Here is a 20,324-nt window from a genome sequence, read left to right as displayed (position 1 = left end):
AACGGTAAATCACATACACATCGACACTGGTGGAAAGTAAGGGGTAGGACATTTAAGACTGAAGCCAGGAAGCACTTCCTTGCGTTAAAAGAGTTGTGGGAATCTGGAGCAAACTACAGAACCATGTAGTTCAATCAGAAACCTTGAGAACCTTTAAGAAGAACCTGGATGAGATGTTGGGACAGCTTAGCCATTAGCTAAACAAATGAGCTTGACGTTTCCCAAACATCTTATGTTCTTACGTATCGAGTTTTGGAAACCGTCTAAAATGACCTCTTCCCTAAAGTGCTATAATGGCATTTGTTAATAAAGTACAGCAAACTAAAAAAAAAAACAAAAAAACCCTCAGGTCACCATTCACATTATAATGAACAGATAACAAATAAAGATCTCGTTTAAAATATGATGGTTTATTTACATTAAATTTTAGTGTCATACGCAAAAGAAACCCATCAGCTCTTATATCTTTTTTAAATCATGTCCCATAAACACATTATTATGGGCAAAATGAAATTAGTTAGTTGTAAATAATTAGATTATTTCTTTCCCAATGTAATCTGGAGCAAACAAAATGTTTTCCAAATCAAATATATTTTCAACAACTTAATAATCTTGCACTTTTTCATATATTTTATTATTCAGTTAGTAAAACATGCAAAGCAAAAAAAAAAAATATATATATATATAATATCAAAAATATGATGAAAAATGAATAGACATGATTTACAGGTCAAGTATTTTTTTAAGGAACACAATGGTACATAAAATGACAAACATATGGTAGCTATTTTGAAAGCCGTAGTTATTTCTTTACATTAAAAAAGTTTTTAGATCCTTAGCAGTAGAGTATTTGTAACGTGGTAGCTTAGCACAAAACCTCTGTTCACTAAAACAGGAATGAATAATTTTTTTTATTTACATTAAAAAAATAAAGTTATGGGAAGAAAAAACCAAATCAAACTTAATTTTTATCTTTTACATTCACTCACCCCACTTCCCTTGCCAAATGTCTTCATTAGTTACATACATTCAGTTGATTAGACTCTGCCTACAGTAAATATAAAAAATATTTACTTGCTTAAAACAAATAGAAATAGTTCTAATTGGCAATTTTGAAGTTCAGCACTACAGCTTTATTCATTCTGTGCGTTTTAGTAAACAGGGTTCCGCGTCTGTATTAGAGAGCATTTATGTCCAATACTGCCTATCACTCCTATGTTGTGCCTTTACAATTCAAAATATTCAATATCCACACCAAAAACACTCAAAGATGAAGAGGACGCTGATGAGGTCAGAATCCCTCTCTTTACACTAGAATGATTTTTCTGCCATTTTATCACATGACAAGCTGAATTCATTTTTTGTTTTTTCCCATTGGAAGAAATAAAAGTCCAACGACTTCTGCATTTCTTAACTGCGACATATGATCTTTTTTAGAACACGGCAAGATGTAAAATAAAATGATGGCAGCATTTCTGTCTGGGAAACACATTCATCCCTGGAATGAAGGGAATGAGGCCTTGTTTTAGTGTGCCCTGCTTTAAAGAGTTACGTCAAACCACTATGACAGTGATTTTACTGTCCTGTTAAATAACTGGGACTCTGCCACGTTTTCTTAACCAGGACAATAAAGTACACATGATGACCATGCTGAGAGATATTCTCACTTTTAAAAATTAAACAGAAACTGGACAGTTTTTAGTGATTGTTAGCAGCACTTCCAGCTAAAAGGAATGTGGGTTCTAATCAGCGTGTGTTTGCGTAAAGAGCGGGGGGAACACGGCTTGAAGCTTCTCTGTGTCTCAAAGATCTTCAGGCAAGGAGCATGGTGGAAAGAAGAGGGCAATGCTTGAATGAAGATCTAAAACAAAACAAAACAAAACAAAACATGATTGCAAATCAATGAAATGAGAAAAAGAAAATAAGCAATTTGTGGACAAGGCAAAACAAAACAAAAAAAAAAAAAAAGACCAGACATATCCTGTATTTCTAAAAGTGAAGACCACACAAAGCTGATGAAGTGGCTGTGGAGTCTCTGAATGATGTCAAATGCTGAGACAGAGACTTGCACGTTCACTCAGAATCTTTTGTCCTCACTTCATTATTCCATGAAGAAGTGAGCGGCCAACCATTCATGGACAATTCAAGGCTTTCGACACGCAACGGCATCAGCAGACTAATTGGTTTAACAAAGCACTCAGCAATATGGGACCCTGTACAGCAGATACCTAAGCAGTTCAGGTAAGAAGCTGTTTTGATTTTTGTTAGAACTCTTTTCAAACCGGACAGAAATGCAGCACACGCTGGTGTAGTGTGAACACAAGAGTTTTGTATACTTTTTGCTTACTTAAGCCGATGTCAGAATATGCGACTTCTAACCGTGGGTTATGTCAGACATGCCAACAGGAGTTGCTCATTTCATCGTTGTACCATGTCAGCTGGACAGTCGTGCTCATCCCTTTTAGTGACAGCCAATAAACATGCTCTCTGACTGAGCTAGTGATGTATGATATGTTAACAGGAACGACAAGTTCAGCTACAATCTCGACTTGTTTCTTTCTTCTTCTATTCTATTATGGCATGTAAAACATAAGCATGTCTATTTGATGTCTCCTCTTGTGTTTGTGAGGTCCAAAACACCTGTTTGATTTTGTAAGAGTGAGTTGTGGATAAGCTGGAGTGAGTCGCAGGAAATGTCACAATACATGAGTGATCTAATTGGGAATGTGCCACCAACTGTAGTTCCCCTTGGGATTAATTAAAGGTATCTATCTATCTATCTATTATCTATCTATTATATAGAGCATATCTATCTATCTATCTATCTATTATATAGAGCATATCTATCTATCTATCTATCTATCTATTATATAGAGCATATCTATCTATCTATCTATCTATCTATCTATCTATTATATAGAGCATATCTATCTATCTATCTATCTATCTATCTATCTATCTATCTATCTATCTATCTATCTATCTATCTATCATATAGTGCATTTCACCTATCTATCTATCTATCTATCTATCTATCTATCTATCTATCTATCTATCTATCTATCTATCTATCTATCTATCTATCTCCGACTCGTTGAGACTGTAACTGAAGGCATACACTGAAAATTGCTGGAGAAGTCATCTAATGTGACATGGTCTTTAGCTGTAAATCTCAAAGAATTAACCTTGAGCCTTTGATAATAATGTAACAATCACTGCCCTAGTGCAAAAAACAACGTCAACATGCTCTGTTACCAGTTTGTGCTTCTTTATTTTTTGGGCAGAAAGGGGGCTGATGTTGTTGTAAAAGGGAACACATTTCAGAGGAGCCCACCACCTCCCCTAACCCTCCCACTCTTAGCTGGAAAAAAATACCCAAAGGGATTGCCTATCTCTCTGGAAGAAGACCCCTGGGAATGGAATGGAATTCAACACCTTGTTACTGTTATGAATGGGTTCATTATCATGACTGCTACCCACTACTGTCTAAACCAGGGAGGCCGAGCCAAACTTTGCAGGTAGCAACTTTTCGAGAGCTTACTTTGTGTTAGGTGATCTGATAAATCTGATCCAAAAAAACAGACCAAAGCAGGTAGATGCGGAGATATGGTCAATATTGGCGAGGGTGAGTTCAGCCCATCAAATTGAACTGTAGTAAAAACATAATGTTGGCCATGAGAGAAAGTTGTCAAAACACAAAGTGGACTGCAGCTGGCTGTGTAAGTGGCTGCGCTAACGCAGACTGCTCTGGGTGTCCATGCTGACCCCTATCCTCTGCCAAAAGCACCTTCAATGGGCATGTGAGTGTCAGGACTGGACCATGAAGCAATGGAAGACGGTGACTGGTCTAATGAATCACATTTTCTTTTAGATAATGTGGACGGGCCTGGAGAAGAGATGGCAAGCTGGCAGAGGCAGTACTATTTATCTGGACAATGTTCTGCGGTGGCTGATTGTTGTAAAAAATTAAATGTGTCAAGACATATGGTTTTAGTTGATTACTTCTTTATGTACTTATTCAATTAATTTAATTCTTTAATTATTTATTGCAATAACACTGCACTCAATATGATATACACCTTGAACTGAAAACCTGTGAAAGCTGAGAGAGTGGCTCTAGTGAGGAGTTTCTGTTCACTTTGAACAGAAATGTTAATAACATAATGTAAGATTTTTCAAATACACTTAACCTAATTAAGGGTGGTGGAAGCCTGGAATAGCACTGGGTAGAAGGCAAAAAAAAGTGCCTGGAATGGGCACCAGTTCACTGCTACAAAAATATGACAGCATCATTTTTAATTTTGAACACATTTTACAGGAGGTACTTTCGTGAGAAAGAGACACTGTATGTTTTATAAATATATATATATTCATTGCAATGGTAGTCTGAGTCCCGACCTGAATTGTGTGGTCGGTGCCCTCTTCAGTTGCAAGAAGCAGATCATGGAATGTAGCATAGCTACCTGGGAGGCAACCACCCACACCACAATGCAATGAATGTAATAACTCCGGACCTACAGGCTGTCAAATAAATGAACCATAAGCCATGGTGCAGCGTAAATGGTCTTTGTCTCTGGCGCTGTCACCCGAGGTTCGATCCCTGAGAGGAGAGCAGTAGAGTGTGTACACCTGATGAGGGCGAAACATGTGTTGCGTACTCTTTGAATTATTTAACAGTAAACTATGCTACATATATATATATATATATATTTATAGATAGTAAGTGAGAGGGTGAGAATGAGTAAAGCACAGTTTTATCAAAAACAGTGACGCGTTAAGGGGAATTATTCATGTGCAAGTGTTTGGTGATACCATCTACCAAAAGCTTCAGGAATCGTGCAAAAGAAAAGTACACCAGTGCATCAAGATAAACCTGCAGGCATTCTTGTTTATTGTGAATTACCACATTAAAACTTAAAATGGATAGCCACTGGTAGGTTCAACTCATAGGTCATTTTCTTAATGACAATTTTAGGTTTCTTGATAGAATACAAGACTATAAAACTACAAACAGGCATAATAAATATGTTACAGTTGTTCCAAATTTGCATAAAAAATGGATCTTATGACCTGAACGTAATGCTATACGATGTTGAATGTGACTGTTCTGTTTAGGATAAATTAAGGGTCATTCACTATAAAGACAAACCAAGCAAACAGAAAAACGTACAGCAATTCTAATTAAAAGAGAGAAAAAAGAATTTTTTATACATTTACACCACCAAAATTTGAATGTTCATGAAAAATAATATTCCAATTTCATAAGCAGTATTTCACAAATAAAAATTTAATTATCATGCAGTTTTGCTTGTTGAATTTTTTTTTATCAAAATTAATATTTAGTTGCTTATTGAAATTTGCTTTGATTATTTTTAATTAAATCTGAATGGCCTTTGTTTTGCACTGCTGAGGGAATGTTGGCTTCCTCTTGTATGACGCAAGTCAGATTGTTTAGGAATAAAGATGGGCAGACATCTTCTGTTATCTCCAGCTACACCTTTGCTACAGGTTAAAAGATAAAACACTGCAACAGACAATAAGCATGGGCATGGGTCAAAGTTTCTTACCTGGCCGGAAGGCCAGCTTCAGGAACTAATAAGAAGAAAAGCAAGAAATGTCCTACCTTGTCCATGAAGCTAGTTGGAAGGTGCCCATATGGAAGTGGGTAGGCTGCCATCCTGGCAAGGATGAATCAAAGACCCTTGCCCATCCAGGAGGCCAAAGTAAAAAGAGACTGGGGGAAACAGTTCTGGAAGACTATATTCTTCCATGATATACTAGATGTCGCATCCCTGGGCTTCTGTATCCATACGGACACCAACAGGGCATGCTGGGATATGGAGTACTATGGAACAGTCCTGTTGGGTTCAAAGGGTGCCACCTGGGGTGCTGCTGGGATTACTTTTCAGGACTTCTACTTGACACTGGTGCTTTCAATGGGCTATGCCCTGGCCCTGGAAGTACTCACAGTTCTGGTCTAAATGGAGTCGCTCTGCTTTACTCAGGTGAGTTGGATTCGGGTAGAAGAGGATAAAGCTCATCTGGGAGGCTTAGAAAACAAGAAGTCTGTTTTGTAAGGTACTTGTGCTAATATGCTTCTTATCTGAAGCCAGGACTCGATTCTTTGAAGTTGTGTCTGAGCTGTACCAATGCCCCCTAAAGGTCACAACATATAGTACATGTTTTAAAGTAACAAGGTGAGCATTTTAATTGAACTAGATTAGGTAAGCAAATATTAAGTTTAATGAACTTATCTCATGGACTTAAACCAAATGAAGTTCTTCCTTACTCTGGATTTTAAAGTCAGTCCTGGATGAGGAACTGTGAATGATAGACAATGACCATTTAATCTTTTCTCTAACAAATACTGTGTGTTAAATTCTAAAGGAACCATATGTATCCTGACTTCGCTGATTATGTCAAAAATTCTAATTTAAACCTTGTATGATGTAATGGAGGGTGGCACGATGGTGCAGTGGGCAGCGTGGCTGCCTCGCAGTTAGGAGACCTGGGTTTGCTTCCCGGATCCTCCCTGCATGGAGTTTGCATGTTCTCCCTGTGTCTGCGTGGGTTTCCTCCGGTTTCCTCTCACAGTCCAAAGACATGCAGGTTAGGTGGATTGGCGATCCTAAATTGGGCTTGGTGTGTGTGTGTGCCCTGCGGTGGGGCTGGTGCCCTGCCTGGGGTTTGTTTCCTGCCTTGCGCACTGGGATTGGCTCCAGCAGACCCCCATGACCCTGTAGTTAGGATATAGCGGGTTGGATGATGGATGGATGAATGATGTAACTGGAATGGACATGGAAGATAGGTAAACCTTTAAATGTGATAACTCAAAGAGCATAAAGTTATTCAGATCTTTGATAGGAACTGAACCCACTGATATACTCTAATAATTTAATGTGGCACTTTTAATTCCTTCATGAGAATCACTGAGAAGTCAATTTTTACTGCTAAAGCGCTTACTGCTCAAGCAATATTTTGATGCTTCATTCTTTGTTTGTTAAGATTCCCCACCCTTAATAGCTTCTTAAACAACTGCATTCACTTTTATGACTTACTCCATATTACTAATAAGATGCAAATGACAAAGGCGCAGTGCTCCATCTAACTTGTGCCCATTTACACCTGTGTGTGGTCACTGTGAACAGTCTGGTTTAGTAAAATATTTAGAAGGAGTACATAAGGAAACATGATTTGTGTATTCCAGTAAATATATTCAAGTATTTTAATCCATTTTGTTTATCATGTGTGAAGGACATGGGCGGCACGGTGGCGCAGTGGTAGCGCTGCTGCCTCGCAGTTGGGAGACCCGGGTTCGCTTCCCGGGTCCTCCCTGCGTGGAGTTTGTATGTTCTCCCCGTGTCTGTGTGGGTTTCCTCCGGGCGCTCCGGTTTCCTCCCACAATCCAAAGACATGCAGGTTAGGTGGATTGGCGATTCTAAATTGGCCCTAGTGTGTGCTTGGTGTGTGGGTGTGTTTGTGTGTGTCCTGCAGTGGGTTGGCACCCTGCCCAGGATTGGTTCCTGCCTTGTGCCCTGTGTTAGCTGGGATTGGCTCCAGCAAACCCCGTGACCCTGTATTCGGATTCAGCGGGTTGGAAAATGGATGGATGGATGGATATGTGAAGGACAGCTGGGTCCCATGCCCGGCAGGGACGCCCCTGCTGCTTATGTTCCGGGGGAGCCGCTATGGGCAGTCCAATACCTCCCCTGGGAAGCTTGGTGGCAGCCTCCCTAGCCGACGGTGATTCCCCAACCGCCTGCAGGGCTCCATGGGAGATGGAGTCCTCCACAGCTTGGTTGGGGCCCGGGGTGGCCGCTAGGGGGATCTGTCTGCTTCCCACAGCCCGGCTGGACGAGTCTTCAGCCCCACCCGGAAGTGCAATCAGGACCAGGATGGTTAATCACCTGGAACACTTCCGGGTGGGCTATTAAAGGGCCCAGCCACCATCACTCGAGGAGCCAGAATCGGGAGGAAGAGGACGAGGTTGCCTGGGAGGAGTGGTGGTGCCAGAAAGGGTTGGTTATAGTTTTGTGCTTTGGAACTGTGTATTGTCTGTGGGTCACGGGGAAGACGTGCGCCCACGGGTGAAGAAAAGAATAAAGCCTGTGTGTTTTATACACGTGCCTCTGCGTGGTCTGTGCCAGGTCGGGCGCTATATAGCGCCTTTTACACATGTCTGCGTCAGATTAGAATTCATGCAAAATAAAAAAAGCGTAACTCATTTGACATTTTTGCCACATCTGCTTCCGGATCATTTCCATTACTACTTTATCTACAATTTAGAAACAGTATACTTAATTCACTGCAAGTAATAAAACACAAAAAACTGTAATTATGAGTGCAATGCTGCAATTCAAATCAACATCTCATCAAACTTTAAGGAGTCATAAAGCATACTTGGATTATTACCTGCAGGTTTGGCAGCTGCCAGCTTTGATCAGCACAGCGCCCATGGGGAGCGTACGCAGAGCTTTCTTCTTGCTCTAAATTCCTGAAAAGCAATGCCTGATGACACAAAGAAAAAAGTAAAACATGTTACTGAAATTCCAAGATGGCAGCTTTCAATATTTTGTAATATGATGTCGAATAATCTGAAGTACTGCAAATCATGAAAAGATTTTCAAAAAAGTGGTGGCAAATTAAAGGACCCTTCCAGCTGATTCTGCTACGTGTTACTGATTCCTGCTTTTAAAAATGACACCATGACGTCACTCCCCATAACTGTTAGGTTTCACACTTCTGATGAACACGTGATTATTAGATATTAAACTTGTTAAAGGAATACTCCACCCAAAAATAGCATTCTTTTATATTACACACCCACATAGTTTTTAGTGATGGCAGGGAAAAAAAACTAGTGTCATATTACATACAAAATGGAAAGTAAAAAGTTTATGATATAACAGAATTCAATAGTTACCAATGCTGTGCAACTGGCAACAATTTATCAAAAACATTCATGAAAAAATTGCACATTATTCATGTCTTATAATACATATTTTTGTAAATCCAGTCGTGTGCTCCGAACATATAAAATGTATTATTTTTTACTAAAATATTTTTTAAATAGATATTTCTGGAATTGCCTTTTTGACTTGGAAGACTCGCCTTTCCCACTCATTTGTTTGTTGGTTTTGTCTTCAAATTTAAAATTGCATTCCCATGAGGCTTTAGGCTTCCAAGTTACAAAACATGTACTGTATGTGCTGATAATTCTGGGTGTTAACTAACAATATTTAGCAAAAAAGCATGCATTTTGCACATTTTGAGCATACAGCTAGTGACGTGGATTATGTGACACGAATAACATGAGATAAGTTCTCTTTTTTCAATAGACATTTTTCAGATCATTTTCTGTTATACAGCTACAATTTTCTTCAATCATAATTTTTCTTAAACCATAAGATTACACATTGCCAATGTCGACCCTTCCCTATAAAATACATGGAACGTATAACATATAAAAAAATTGGGTTGGAGTGTTCCTTTAATATTATTTGAAATTTGCTGATTTGTTGAAATCTTTTTGCTCAAAGTGGTCTGACTTACAGACCCCCGTGACCCTGTATTCGGATTCAGTGGGTTAGAAAATGGATGGATGGATGGTCTGACTTAAGATGTAGGGACATCAAACAGTCCTAAGGTTATAAAAACACATTTCTACAAATATGTTTATCCATCCATTTTCTAAACCTGCTCTATCTCAACAGGGTTGTGGGGAAACTGGAGCCTATCCCAGCATGCATTAGGCACAAGGCAGGAACAAATCCTGGACAGGAAGCCAGGCCATCACAGAGCGAACACAAACACACACACGCACACACACTAGGCCCACTTTAACACTGTCAATCCACCAATCCTGAATATCTTTGGACCAAGGGAGGAAACCCACATGCAAGCTTCATTCGGGGAGGACCGAAGATGTGAACCGGGGTCTCCATAATGCAAGATGTCCCACTGTGCCACCCAATATCTTTGTCATTTTGCCAAATTACATTAAAAGCAGGAATTAGAGATGTTTTAAATTTTGGAATGCCTCTGATGCTCCAGAGCCTGGTTTACCAGATAAGAATAAAATTACGAAATTAGCTGCTGCATGCAGATGTTGAAAAAGGTAAGTGAAAAGATAAAAGGCTGCTGATAGCCCCAGACAGTATACAGACATGATACCCAAAGTTAATTTAATAGTCGGAATCTCTCTTTTTATTCTGCAGTTACATGTTAAGCAGGAGTAGTAGTATCAACACGCGTACACAGTACAGTGAAATGCTTACTTGCATGTCTGACTAACATGCAATGTCGCCACATTCCAACACCACGATAAACAGTACCTCTAACTGAAGGAAAATACAAGCAAAAAGAAAAAGGCTGTCACGTGTAGACAGGCATTCTGAGAGAACTAAGTCAGCAGTCAGAGAAAATGAAAGACAGGTTATCTCAAAGCCCATACAAGAAGAAGCAGCAGCAGCCAGCAAGGAAACGGGGAATTCTGGAGTGTTGAGTGAGGTGGTTTTACTTACAAGCAGCCTCTTATCTCCACTGCGGTTCTGAAGAGCACTTGAAGCTTTCAGTCGTTATTCCATTGTTGCCAAAGATCCCAAAACACTGAGCGCTTTGTGTTATATTTTTTGCAAAAGCTATGCCAGGCTTTCTAAATCAGGCCTTTTCAGTCGAGTGGACTCCTCATTGCGGTTATTGAGTATTTCTTGAGATAGAGAAACGGACACGACATAAAGCAGCTACTGCATGCTAGACATTAAAGGAGAGCACTGTTCATTTTTATCTCACATAGGAAGGATAGCAACAGCATCAGATCACAGGCAGCGTGGTTGCGTGGCAGTGTGGCAAATCGGCATTTTTATAGGATCTAAAAACTTGCTGTCTTGAAGTGAAATCATTTTCTCAATTATTCCTTTGCAGACTGATTTGTTGGATTCTGCTCTGCAGATAGTTAAGAGTGCTGGGTGGTGTGGGTGTTCTGTACTTAAAATATGGTGGGGACATCACTGAATAATTCATCTGCTTGCATATTTCTCTGTAACAGCTCAATTTTAAAAACCCATATACAAAAATATAAAACCAAATATATATTTTTTTTTCATACAGAGAAAAAAACGTGCATCAAATAATTTGTAAGACTACTGCATGGGTGGAGGTGGAGTTAGAAACTGAAAAAAAAAATTATACACTATATGTGACTTATGATAAAAGGTACATTCAGTTTCAGAACGTTCATTTTTGGATGCTGACACATATAGGACCGAACAAGCAAATACCATATTGAACATAAATTAAGTAACTTGGAACATTTCGCATATGACTGCAAAACACTAAAATAAACAGTAACCATGAGAAAGTGAAACTGTAGTAGTCAACATTTCTGTAATAAGCCACCTAATATGAATTAATATGCAAAACAAATTAAAATGAAAAAGTCTGGTATTTTCTGAATAAAGGATTTAGTGCAAGATTTGGGAGGCAACTCAACTACATGCAGAGCAGAATGAATGATCTTTGTAAGCAGTGTCTCCAAAAGTCTATACCACTGCAGGGAGCAGCGGGGGGACTGCCGTAAATATTGCTCCATTCTCAACGCCACACCCTCTACTCAAAACTGCAAGAGCCTGCCCGAGCTCCACCATGTTCACTCCGCCATAGGGCCCAGCGTTGTAGCGGCGACCATAGCTTGACGAGGTATAGGAGGTGGTGGAGTATGACGACATTGAGGAAAATGGGGAACCGGTTGCATCAAAGCTGCCTCGTCTTGACCCAGATCTTGAGCCTGTTCTAGATCCTGACCGAGATCCAGAGGTTGATCCAGAGCCGCTAACATTGTATGGGCTATAAAGTCCTTTGCTCGACTGTGAGGATGCCTCAAGCAACCGCAAGCCTGAGCCTTCTTCAATCATACATCTGTCCATTGCATCCTTGTAGGAGATCTTAAGTTTTGTCTTGGGACAGGTCATGTACTTTGTGTAGGCACTTACATCCCTCAGCTTTTGGGCAGTACGGGCATCTAAATAACCCTTTCGAATAGCTTCATCCAGTGAAATTCTACCAGGAGCATCAGGTTCGATCAGGCCACCAGTGAGATATTGGACTTCCAGGAATCTTTGGCCGGCTTCATAATACAACCAACCCTTTTTCAGTGCCTGTGCAGCTGACATTTTAACTTTTGTTCTTGGATCTTCAAAACCATTAAAGGCTTTCTGTGCAAGATTAATACGGTCTACCATGATTTTGTCAACAAGCCCTTTGCTCACAGCGTCTGTGACAGAAAACTTTTCTCCAGTGCTGGGGTCAATGATGCCCCCGGTACATGCCTGTGCTTCCAACAGTCTTTGTCCTGTGATGTTATCTACTAAATTACGGTGCATGGCTTCAGTGATGGAAACTTTCTCCAATGTATCAGTGTCTAGGATTCCAGCAATAGGTCCAGTTTCTTCTGTTGGGTCATTCCACGTGCTGACTGGGGTTCTGATTGAAGGGACTGGGCTCATTGGATAGGAGGAGGTGGAGCCGATGGAGGAGGATCGGGAACGGAATCCACTCGCGTTACCTGACAACATATCAGCAAACTCTGTAATGGACAATGTGCCTGCACGATATTGGTCCAAGGATGACTGATCAATGAGTCCTTTAGCAAAGGCATCGTCAATATCATATTGGCGGCCAGATCTCCTGTCAATAATCATAGACTTGACCACACCATCAGAAGAAGAAATAGTGATTTCTTCCCATTCGCATTCTTGCTCTGCAAGTTCCATGTATGTCTGATGATCAATAAGTCCCTTGCGGTAAGCTTCATACACGGACATTTCTTTGCCAGTTTCTGGGTCAACAATGACAACTCTGCGTTTTCGGACAGATGATTTTGAAGAGGTCTTTCGCTCTCGTTTCTTCTCTTTAAGGAGCAGCAGCACCAGTCCAGTCTCAGGGTCTGTAAAACATCTCTCCATTAACTGCAGATAGGTTAAGTTCTCCTCTGTGTTTGGATCGAAAAAGCCTTTTGTGTCATCGCTGGTATCCGATAAGATTTTGTTCATCTCTTCATCAAACAAGCCACGTTTGTAGGCCACCTCTACTGGTAATCGATGACTTTGTTCTGGATCAATGATGCCCCCTGTAGCAATCTGTGCTTCAAGAAGGCGAATACCATGGTCCTTTAAGATCAGCCCTTTCTTCATGGCCTGGAACAAAGAAATTATCTTGCCAGAGTATGGGTCTTTATAGCCAGTTACGGCTCTTTCTGCTGACATCAGCTTGTCTTTGAACTCTGGTCCCACAATTCCCATCATTACAGCCTCATTTACTGTCAGTTTTAGGTTCTTTATTGGGTCTATCACGTAACCAGTAGCAGCCTGGGCTTCTAAAAGTTCGAAGGCGGTTCCAGGCCTAATCATGTTCTTTTTCATGGCCTGGTAGATGGATAGGCGGTCTTTTGTTGATTCTACATATACTCCAGCAATACAACTGGTACCCTGTAAATACTGCTGTAACCCTTTAGTAACTTCTTCCACAGTGACTGTACCTTCCTCGAGTTGCTGGACTGTTTTCTGATCTATAATCTCTGAACGAAGAAGCTCTTGGATAGTAATCTGCTTTCTCAAGCCTTTAAATATGAATGTCCTGTCGGACAAAGACAGAAGATGGAGACCCGTGTCTCTGTCCACCTTGCACCTCTTAAGTAACTGTGCGTAGGACAGTCTTTCTTCACTCACTGGGTCTAGGAAGCCTTTTATATCACTATTGACATCAGAAAGTCTTTCGTTTGTTTCTTTATTCATGTAACCTCTTTGAAGGGCAACATCGGTTGGAAGATGGAAATTGTACTCGGGGTCAATGATTCCACCAGTGGCAATTTGGGCTTCCAGTAGTTTTAAGGCATATTCTTCAGGCAACAAGTCTTTCTTCATGGCTTGGAACAGGGAGATTGTTTTTCCCGTATACGGGTCTCTATAACCTGTTACAGCTCTCTCAGCAGAAAGCAGTTTATCATGGATCTCTGGCCCAACTACTCCCTTTCGAACCGCTTCATCAACTGTTAACATTTCATCTTTAACTGGGTCCATCATAAACCCAGTTGCTGCCTGTGCTTCCAACAGAGGAAGTGCCACTTCAGGTTTTATCAGTTCTTTTTTCAAGGCTTGGTAGATGCTGACTTTTTCTTTACCAGAGCCAGTCAAGAATCCAGCAATATTGCCTGTACCAAACAGGTAACGCCTCACTGCCTGCATTTCCATAACTTCTCGAATGGTTTTCTTTCCTTGCTTGAGAAGGTTATAGGTTTCGAAATCAATAATCCTTGAACTGTACAGCTCTTCAATAGTAACTCTACGTCGGATTACATCACAGGAGATGCTCTGCTCTTGCTTGATGATCTCTCTTTGTTCAATAATTTCTATGATGATAATGATCATGCGATCTTTTGTCATTCGACCAGAGCGATATTCTTCCAAAAGTCTGGATTTTTCTGACTCTGGAAGAAGATCAGAATTCATAACCTCCCATAGGGAAACAGACTTGCCAGATAAACTTTCATGAGGAATGTCAACTTTGGTGCTCTCAAGGTCATTCTTGGTTTGCTCCTCAGTGTACACATATGTCTTCTCTACCACTGAAGGTTCTTCTGTCTTTTTAAGTGGCAACAGGCAGAGCCCAGTGCTTGGGTCTCTCATACAGCGTTCTTTTAACTGCATGTAAGTGAGGGGCTCATTAGTGTTTGGATCACAGAAGCCCTTGAGATCATCGGATGGATCTGAGACAATTTTGCTGACATTTTGGTCTAGGAAGCCTCGCTTGTAAGCAACTTCTAGAGGAACACGATGGTTGTTTACTGGATCAATAATTCCACCAGTAGCTATCTGAGCCTCAATTAGTGGAACTGCATGTTCCTTGAGGATGAGGTCTTTCTGCATGGCTTGAAACAAGGAGATCTTATTGCCAGTGTAAGGGTCTTTGTAACCTGTAACTGCTTTTTCAGCACTGAGAAGCTTTTCATGAAGCTCTGGGCCAACTATGCCTGATTTAACGGCATCGTGAACAGTCAATTTCTGATTTCTGATTGGATCAATCATGAAGCCTGTAGCTGCTTGGGCTTCCAATAAAACAAGGGCTGTTCTTGGTTTTAAAATGTTGTTCTTCATGGCATTATATATAGTCATCTTTTCTTTTGTAGGCTCCATATAAATGCCCGCAATGCTGTCAGTACCTTGCAGGTATTTCTTTACAGAATCAACTTCACAGATTTCCTTTGGTGTCATTTTACCCTGCTGAAGTTGTTCATAGGTGTTTCTATCAATAATTTTAGAATCAAGCAGTGAAATAACTGGGACAGGACCTCTGAGACCATTAAAGGTAATTTGCTGCTGCTTTTTAGTTTCGGTCTCCTCAATGATGGTAATCACTATCCTAATCATTCTCTCCACTGTCACTTTTCCAGTCTTATATTGTCTAATAAGTTCGATTCTTTGCTCTTCTGTTAGATACTCAGAATTAATAATTTCCCAAATGGTTACTTTCTTTCCTTTAAATGGTCCTGTCTGTACATCAACTGTTGCTTGGTTTAAGGCCTCTTTGGTCTGAACATCTGTGATGACTGGTTCTTCTTTTGCTTTGATGGCTTCTTCGGACATAGGAAGCAGGAAGAGGCCAGTCGCTTTGTCAGTGACGCACCTCTTCAGCAACTGTTCATAGGTAACATTCTCCTGTGTGTTGGGGTCAAAGAACCCTTTGGTATCGCCAGTTGGCTTGCTGAGAATTGCATTCATTTCATCATCAAAATAGCCACGCTTGCAGGCTACATCAACTGGAACACGATGACTATTCACTGGGTCAACAACTCCACCAGTTGCCAACTGAGCATCCAGCAGGCGGACTCCCTGGTCTTTATGAATCAGATCTTTTTGCATTGCCTGGAACAATGAGATAGTGTTTCCAGTGTAGGGATCCTTATAGCCAGTCACAGCTCTCTCAGCAGAAAGCAGTTTCTCATGCAGCTCAGGGCCAACCAGTCCTTCTTTCACTGCTTCATCAACAGTCATCTTCTGATTTTTAACGGGATCGATGATATACCCGGTGGCGGCCTGGGCCTCCAAGAGATTGAGGGCAAGGCTTGGTCTCAGCAGGTCTTTCTTCATTGCTGGGTAAACAGGGATCTTTTCTTTTGTTGATTCCACCAAAATACCAGCAATGCTGTTTGTTCCTTTTAGGCTCTTTTTGACTGGGTCCAGTTCCGACACATCTTTAACTGTTTTCTTGCCTTGATGCAACTGATTATACAAGTCCTTATCAATAACTTTTGATTCGAGAAGCTCCTTAGCAAGGACAGGAGCTCTAAGCCCTTCAAAAGCAAGTTCTTTCTTTTTCTCGCTATCTTCGACCACTGTGATAATAATTTTGATTATCTTCTCCACTGTGATTTTTCCTGTTTTGTATTGTCGGATGAGGTCCCTTCTTTGCTCCTCTGTGAAATACTCAGAATTAATGATTTCCCATATAGTAACGCTCTTACCACGGAACTTTCCAAATGGAACAGAAACAGTTGCCTTTCTAAAGACATCTTTTGCTTCCTCATCGGTGTATGTAAAGCCACTTTTAGGAGCGGTATCTGTAATTGGCATCAGGCAGAGACCTGTTTCAGGATCTGTAACGCACCGCTCCATTAACTGCATGTAAGTAAGGTTTTCTTGAGTATTTGGATCAAAGAAACCTTTGGTGTCATCGGTGGGATCAGACAAAACCTGATTCATTTCTGCATCAAAGTAACCAAGCTTGTAAGCATTCTCTAATGGCAGTCTGTGACTATTCACAGGATCAATAATCCCGCCTGTAGCTATCTGAGCCTCCAGCAGGCGAATGCCATGGTCTTTATGAATCAGTCCTTTTTGCATAGCTTGGAAAAGAGAGATCTTGTCTCCTGTGTAAGGGTCTCTGTAACCTGTAACGGCTCTTTCAGCAGAAAGCATTTTACTATGTAATTCTGGTCCGATTAACCCTTCCTTAACAGCTTCATCGACTGTAAGCTTTTTATTCTCCAAGGGGTCAATCATGAAACCAGAAGCAGCTTGTGCTTCCAGTAGGATTATCCCTGTGCCAGGGTTAATTAGTCTTTCTTTCATTGCTTGATGAATGCCCATTTTCTCGTTTGGCTTTAGCAAGATTCCTCCAATGCTGTTCTTGCCTTGCAGATAATTTCTCAGATTTTCGTTTTTAGAAAGATCTGCTACGGTAATTTTACCATTCTTCAGTTTGTCAGCAATATCTTTAGGCAAAATACCTGCAGCTACCAGCTTGCTAGCGGGAACTTTCTGTCGAATGCCATCAAAAGCTGGCTCAGTTTCCCCATTTGTAACTGGACCATCCACTGAGTCACCTGGACTTCTTCCATTATAAACCCGACTAGTAGTTACAACTGAGGTCCTATGAATGAGTTCATCTTCTGGAACATCGTCTGTCTGTATCATGATTTCCTTGGTCTGAGCTGGTGCGGGCTTCTGCAGTTCTTCCAGCTTCTCCCGTAGCTTCTGATTCTCCGCTGCCAATAATTTCTCTTGCTCAAGCCTTTTCTTCTCCAGCTGCTGCAGTTCCTTCTGCTTGTTGATAACTTCATCCTGTGCATTCTTTTGTTTCTTAAGTGCATCTTCCATGGCTAACTGAAGTTTCTTTTTGTCCTCTTCCATTTGCTTCCTCTGGCGTTCCTGTTCATCGGTGAGTGCCCTTGCCTTTTTCACTTCATCTTCAAATAACTTCTCTAATTTTAATTTCTCCTCTTCAATTAACTTCTCTTTTTTAATGAGTGTCTCTTTCTCAGTGAAAAAGGTCTGTTGGAGGATGTGAGTTTCATGCTTAAGCTGTTCTTGTTGAGCCATTGCCATCTGAAGAAGAAATGTAAAAACGAGTAATTAAAACAAGCATTTAGCATGTAATCCATAAATAGCACAAATACAGACAGAAATTAAATAATTAACTTTATTAATATGCATAGCGGCCTTTCAATGCAGCAGTATCATAATGTTCCAGCAGAGTTTGCTGCTGGTCTGGGTACTTTATAGCTGAGGAATGTGGATGAACTTCAGAGTCACAGACTGGAGAGACCTTTTCATCTATCCATCCACTTACAGAATCTGTTTTATTCAGTTCATGGCAATGAAAAGCAGAAGCCAACCCAAGTGTCAAGGTCTACTCGGGGTCATCACCTCTCCACAGAGAAGCTGGCCATGAACAGAGGGTCTTCCAATCAGTAATGAATGCTTTTCCAGTTGAGCAATACGGAAATTTCCATCTCCCTAATTGTAGCTGGGTAAATATCACCATTACGCACAGCAACAGGCTCTTTTTCTCTGTTTCACTATGCCAAGCATCACTGGACACTAGGCAGAACCAATTCCTCACCAAAATGGCTGTCACTGGAGAGAATTTTTTTCTATTGGATCCACCCCCTCAGTTACTCATCCTCACACAGGGCAACTTGGCACAAACTTGGAACAAATGGATTCAGTGTGCAGAGTTACAGCCATCTTAAGCCAGGAGAGCAAAAGGAGAACTCCTGGACTACAGTGGCCAGTCACGCTTCTGATAATGAGGGCATCTCCTAATCGCAGTGGGCGCCCTCTATTTTAGCTTCATTCAATTTAGTGGGACATGGAAGAAAAGCTGAGGTAACTCTAGTGAGCACAGAGAAAATACACAACTCTACAGAGGGTCAAGGAAACAAACCTGTGACCTAGGAGCTGTGGGGCAGCAGATCTGTTCACTTTGTTACCTCTTTATTCAAATAACTTCAGGAATCATGTAATCTTTAAAATCTCCCAGACTAGGACTGATAAATGTTCATTTAATGGTGCTGTGAGCACTAAAAACTAAGGATGGAGAAAATGGTCCATTTCAAATGCCAAAAGATGTAAACAGCTGTTTATACTGTATACAAGGTACTCTGGGAAGGTCTTTACTATGAAATACACAATAAACCATACGTCCAAACTTTGCTTGAGAACTGCTGCCCAGTACTGGATTCAGAAAAAGAATGGATTAAAGGATGGATGAAGGTTCACTGTGAATTAATGAACTATATATACAATATCATGTAAACATTCCCATGTTACCATAAACTGGAGAAAGTAGGTTTACTAATAGATGGATGGATCATGGAAAGAATAGATTATGGCAACTGTTTTATCAAGGTCAAATTTATCTACAGTCTCATACGATGTCCATAAAGGTTTTAGTAGACCTTTCAAATAGATATTGTGCATTAAGACACATGGACCTGAAAGCCCAAAAAATGCTGTAAATATGTTAGTAACCTGGTTGGAAGGGCCGATATGACTGAACAGATGACCTGTTGTGAACTGGTGTATGAATACTCTGCTTGAATGACAGCCAGAGTCGATATGTTTCTCCTGGCGGGAAGCATGTCCCGTTATTGTAAATGGTCATGTGAACAAGTGCATCAAAGGGAGAAACAGTTATGGAAAAGAGCCATCAAAAGTGCAGTGTTCCTCCAAATGCAGATGGTAGCAAAGGTACCTTACATCAAGTAATTGCTCTCCAATACAGAAAAGCCATAAATGTGTGAGAGTTCCTAATGATTTAACAGGGAATGTTCGTCTTTTCCTATTGTTTACTATTTTACATGGTTGGTTTGAAAAAATAGAGGTGTGAAAGAATCAGACCAGAACAGAAGAGGATTTTCAGTTCATTGCTAGTTCAGTTAATATCTCTATTTTCTACAAAAACAACTGCACTGTTTCACAGTGCCATTTTTTTTTCCACCGCTCCCACATTAAAGACTATATGGCCAGTCCATTCCCTAACTGCCGCGTTGATTTGTGTTATTTTGAATTCTTCTGCCAGCTCAGTACTATACCAGTGACTAATTTGTGACATTTTTTGACCCCCTTGCATACCTGTCTTAATGAAACATCCCAGTCTGGTCATTCCGAACTCTTCTTGCCTTTTTTTATTCTATACTGGTGTGACTCCTAGACGGCACTTCTGTCACAGTATCTGAATAAACTAAACTACCAAGACACCAAAAACACCATCTGGACCCCCACATAATGCTCTTTCTTTGCTATATGACTTGATTTTTTGTTTTAAATAATCAGATGTCTGATCTGACTCTTTACAGTCTTTAGGAGCATAATAGTAGGTAATGTGTGGCTGAAACAGATTTTCATCTCTTCATCGATTCATTTTATTCTAATTGCGCTGCAATTTATAAAAGTACTACACATTACTTCAGATATGGTGTAAGCCATCAAGGTTGTCCTTGATATAGTCTGCAATTTAAGGCAAAAAGTGAAAGCTGGGAATGGAGA

The 20,324-nt window shown here is 40.5% G+C and overlaps 1 protein-coding gene across 13 annotated transcripts in view; it reads right to left on the bottom strand.

Moving 5' to 3' along the window:
* Positions 1-389: 389 nt before the first annotated feature.
* Positions 390-20,324, bottom strand: part of LOC120515930 (plectin-like) — a 618,214-nt gene continuing 598,279 nt past the window's right edge. For all 13 annotated transcript variants that reach the window (XM_039737314.1, XM_039737315.1, XM_039737318.1 and 10 more), the window contains 3 exons: positions 10,524-17,879; positions 8,413-8,508; positions 390-1,861 (listed from right to left, as the gene is read on the bottom strand). In XM_039737314.1, coding sequence (XP_039593248.1) covers positions 11,541-17,879 — 6,339 coding nt within the window. In that variant the 3' untranslated portion in view covers positions 390-1,861; positions 8,413-8,508; positions 10,524-11,540. The remainder of the gene's footprint in view (positions 1,862-8,412; positions 8,509-10,523; positions 17,880-20,324) is intronic.

Source organism: Polypterus senegalus, chromosome 15 (assembly GCF_016835505.1).
Source record: "Polypterus senegalus isolate Bchr_013 chromosome 15, ASM1683550v1, whole genome shotgun sequence".
In the NCBI taxonomy this organism is placed as follows: Eukaryota; Metazoa; Chordata; class Cladistia; order Polypteriformes; family Polypteridae; genus Polypterus; species Polypterus senegalus.
The sequence above is the reverse complement of the archived record's forward strand: the minus strand, read 5'-3'. Positions and strand labels throughout refer to the sequence as shown.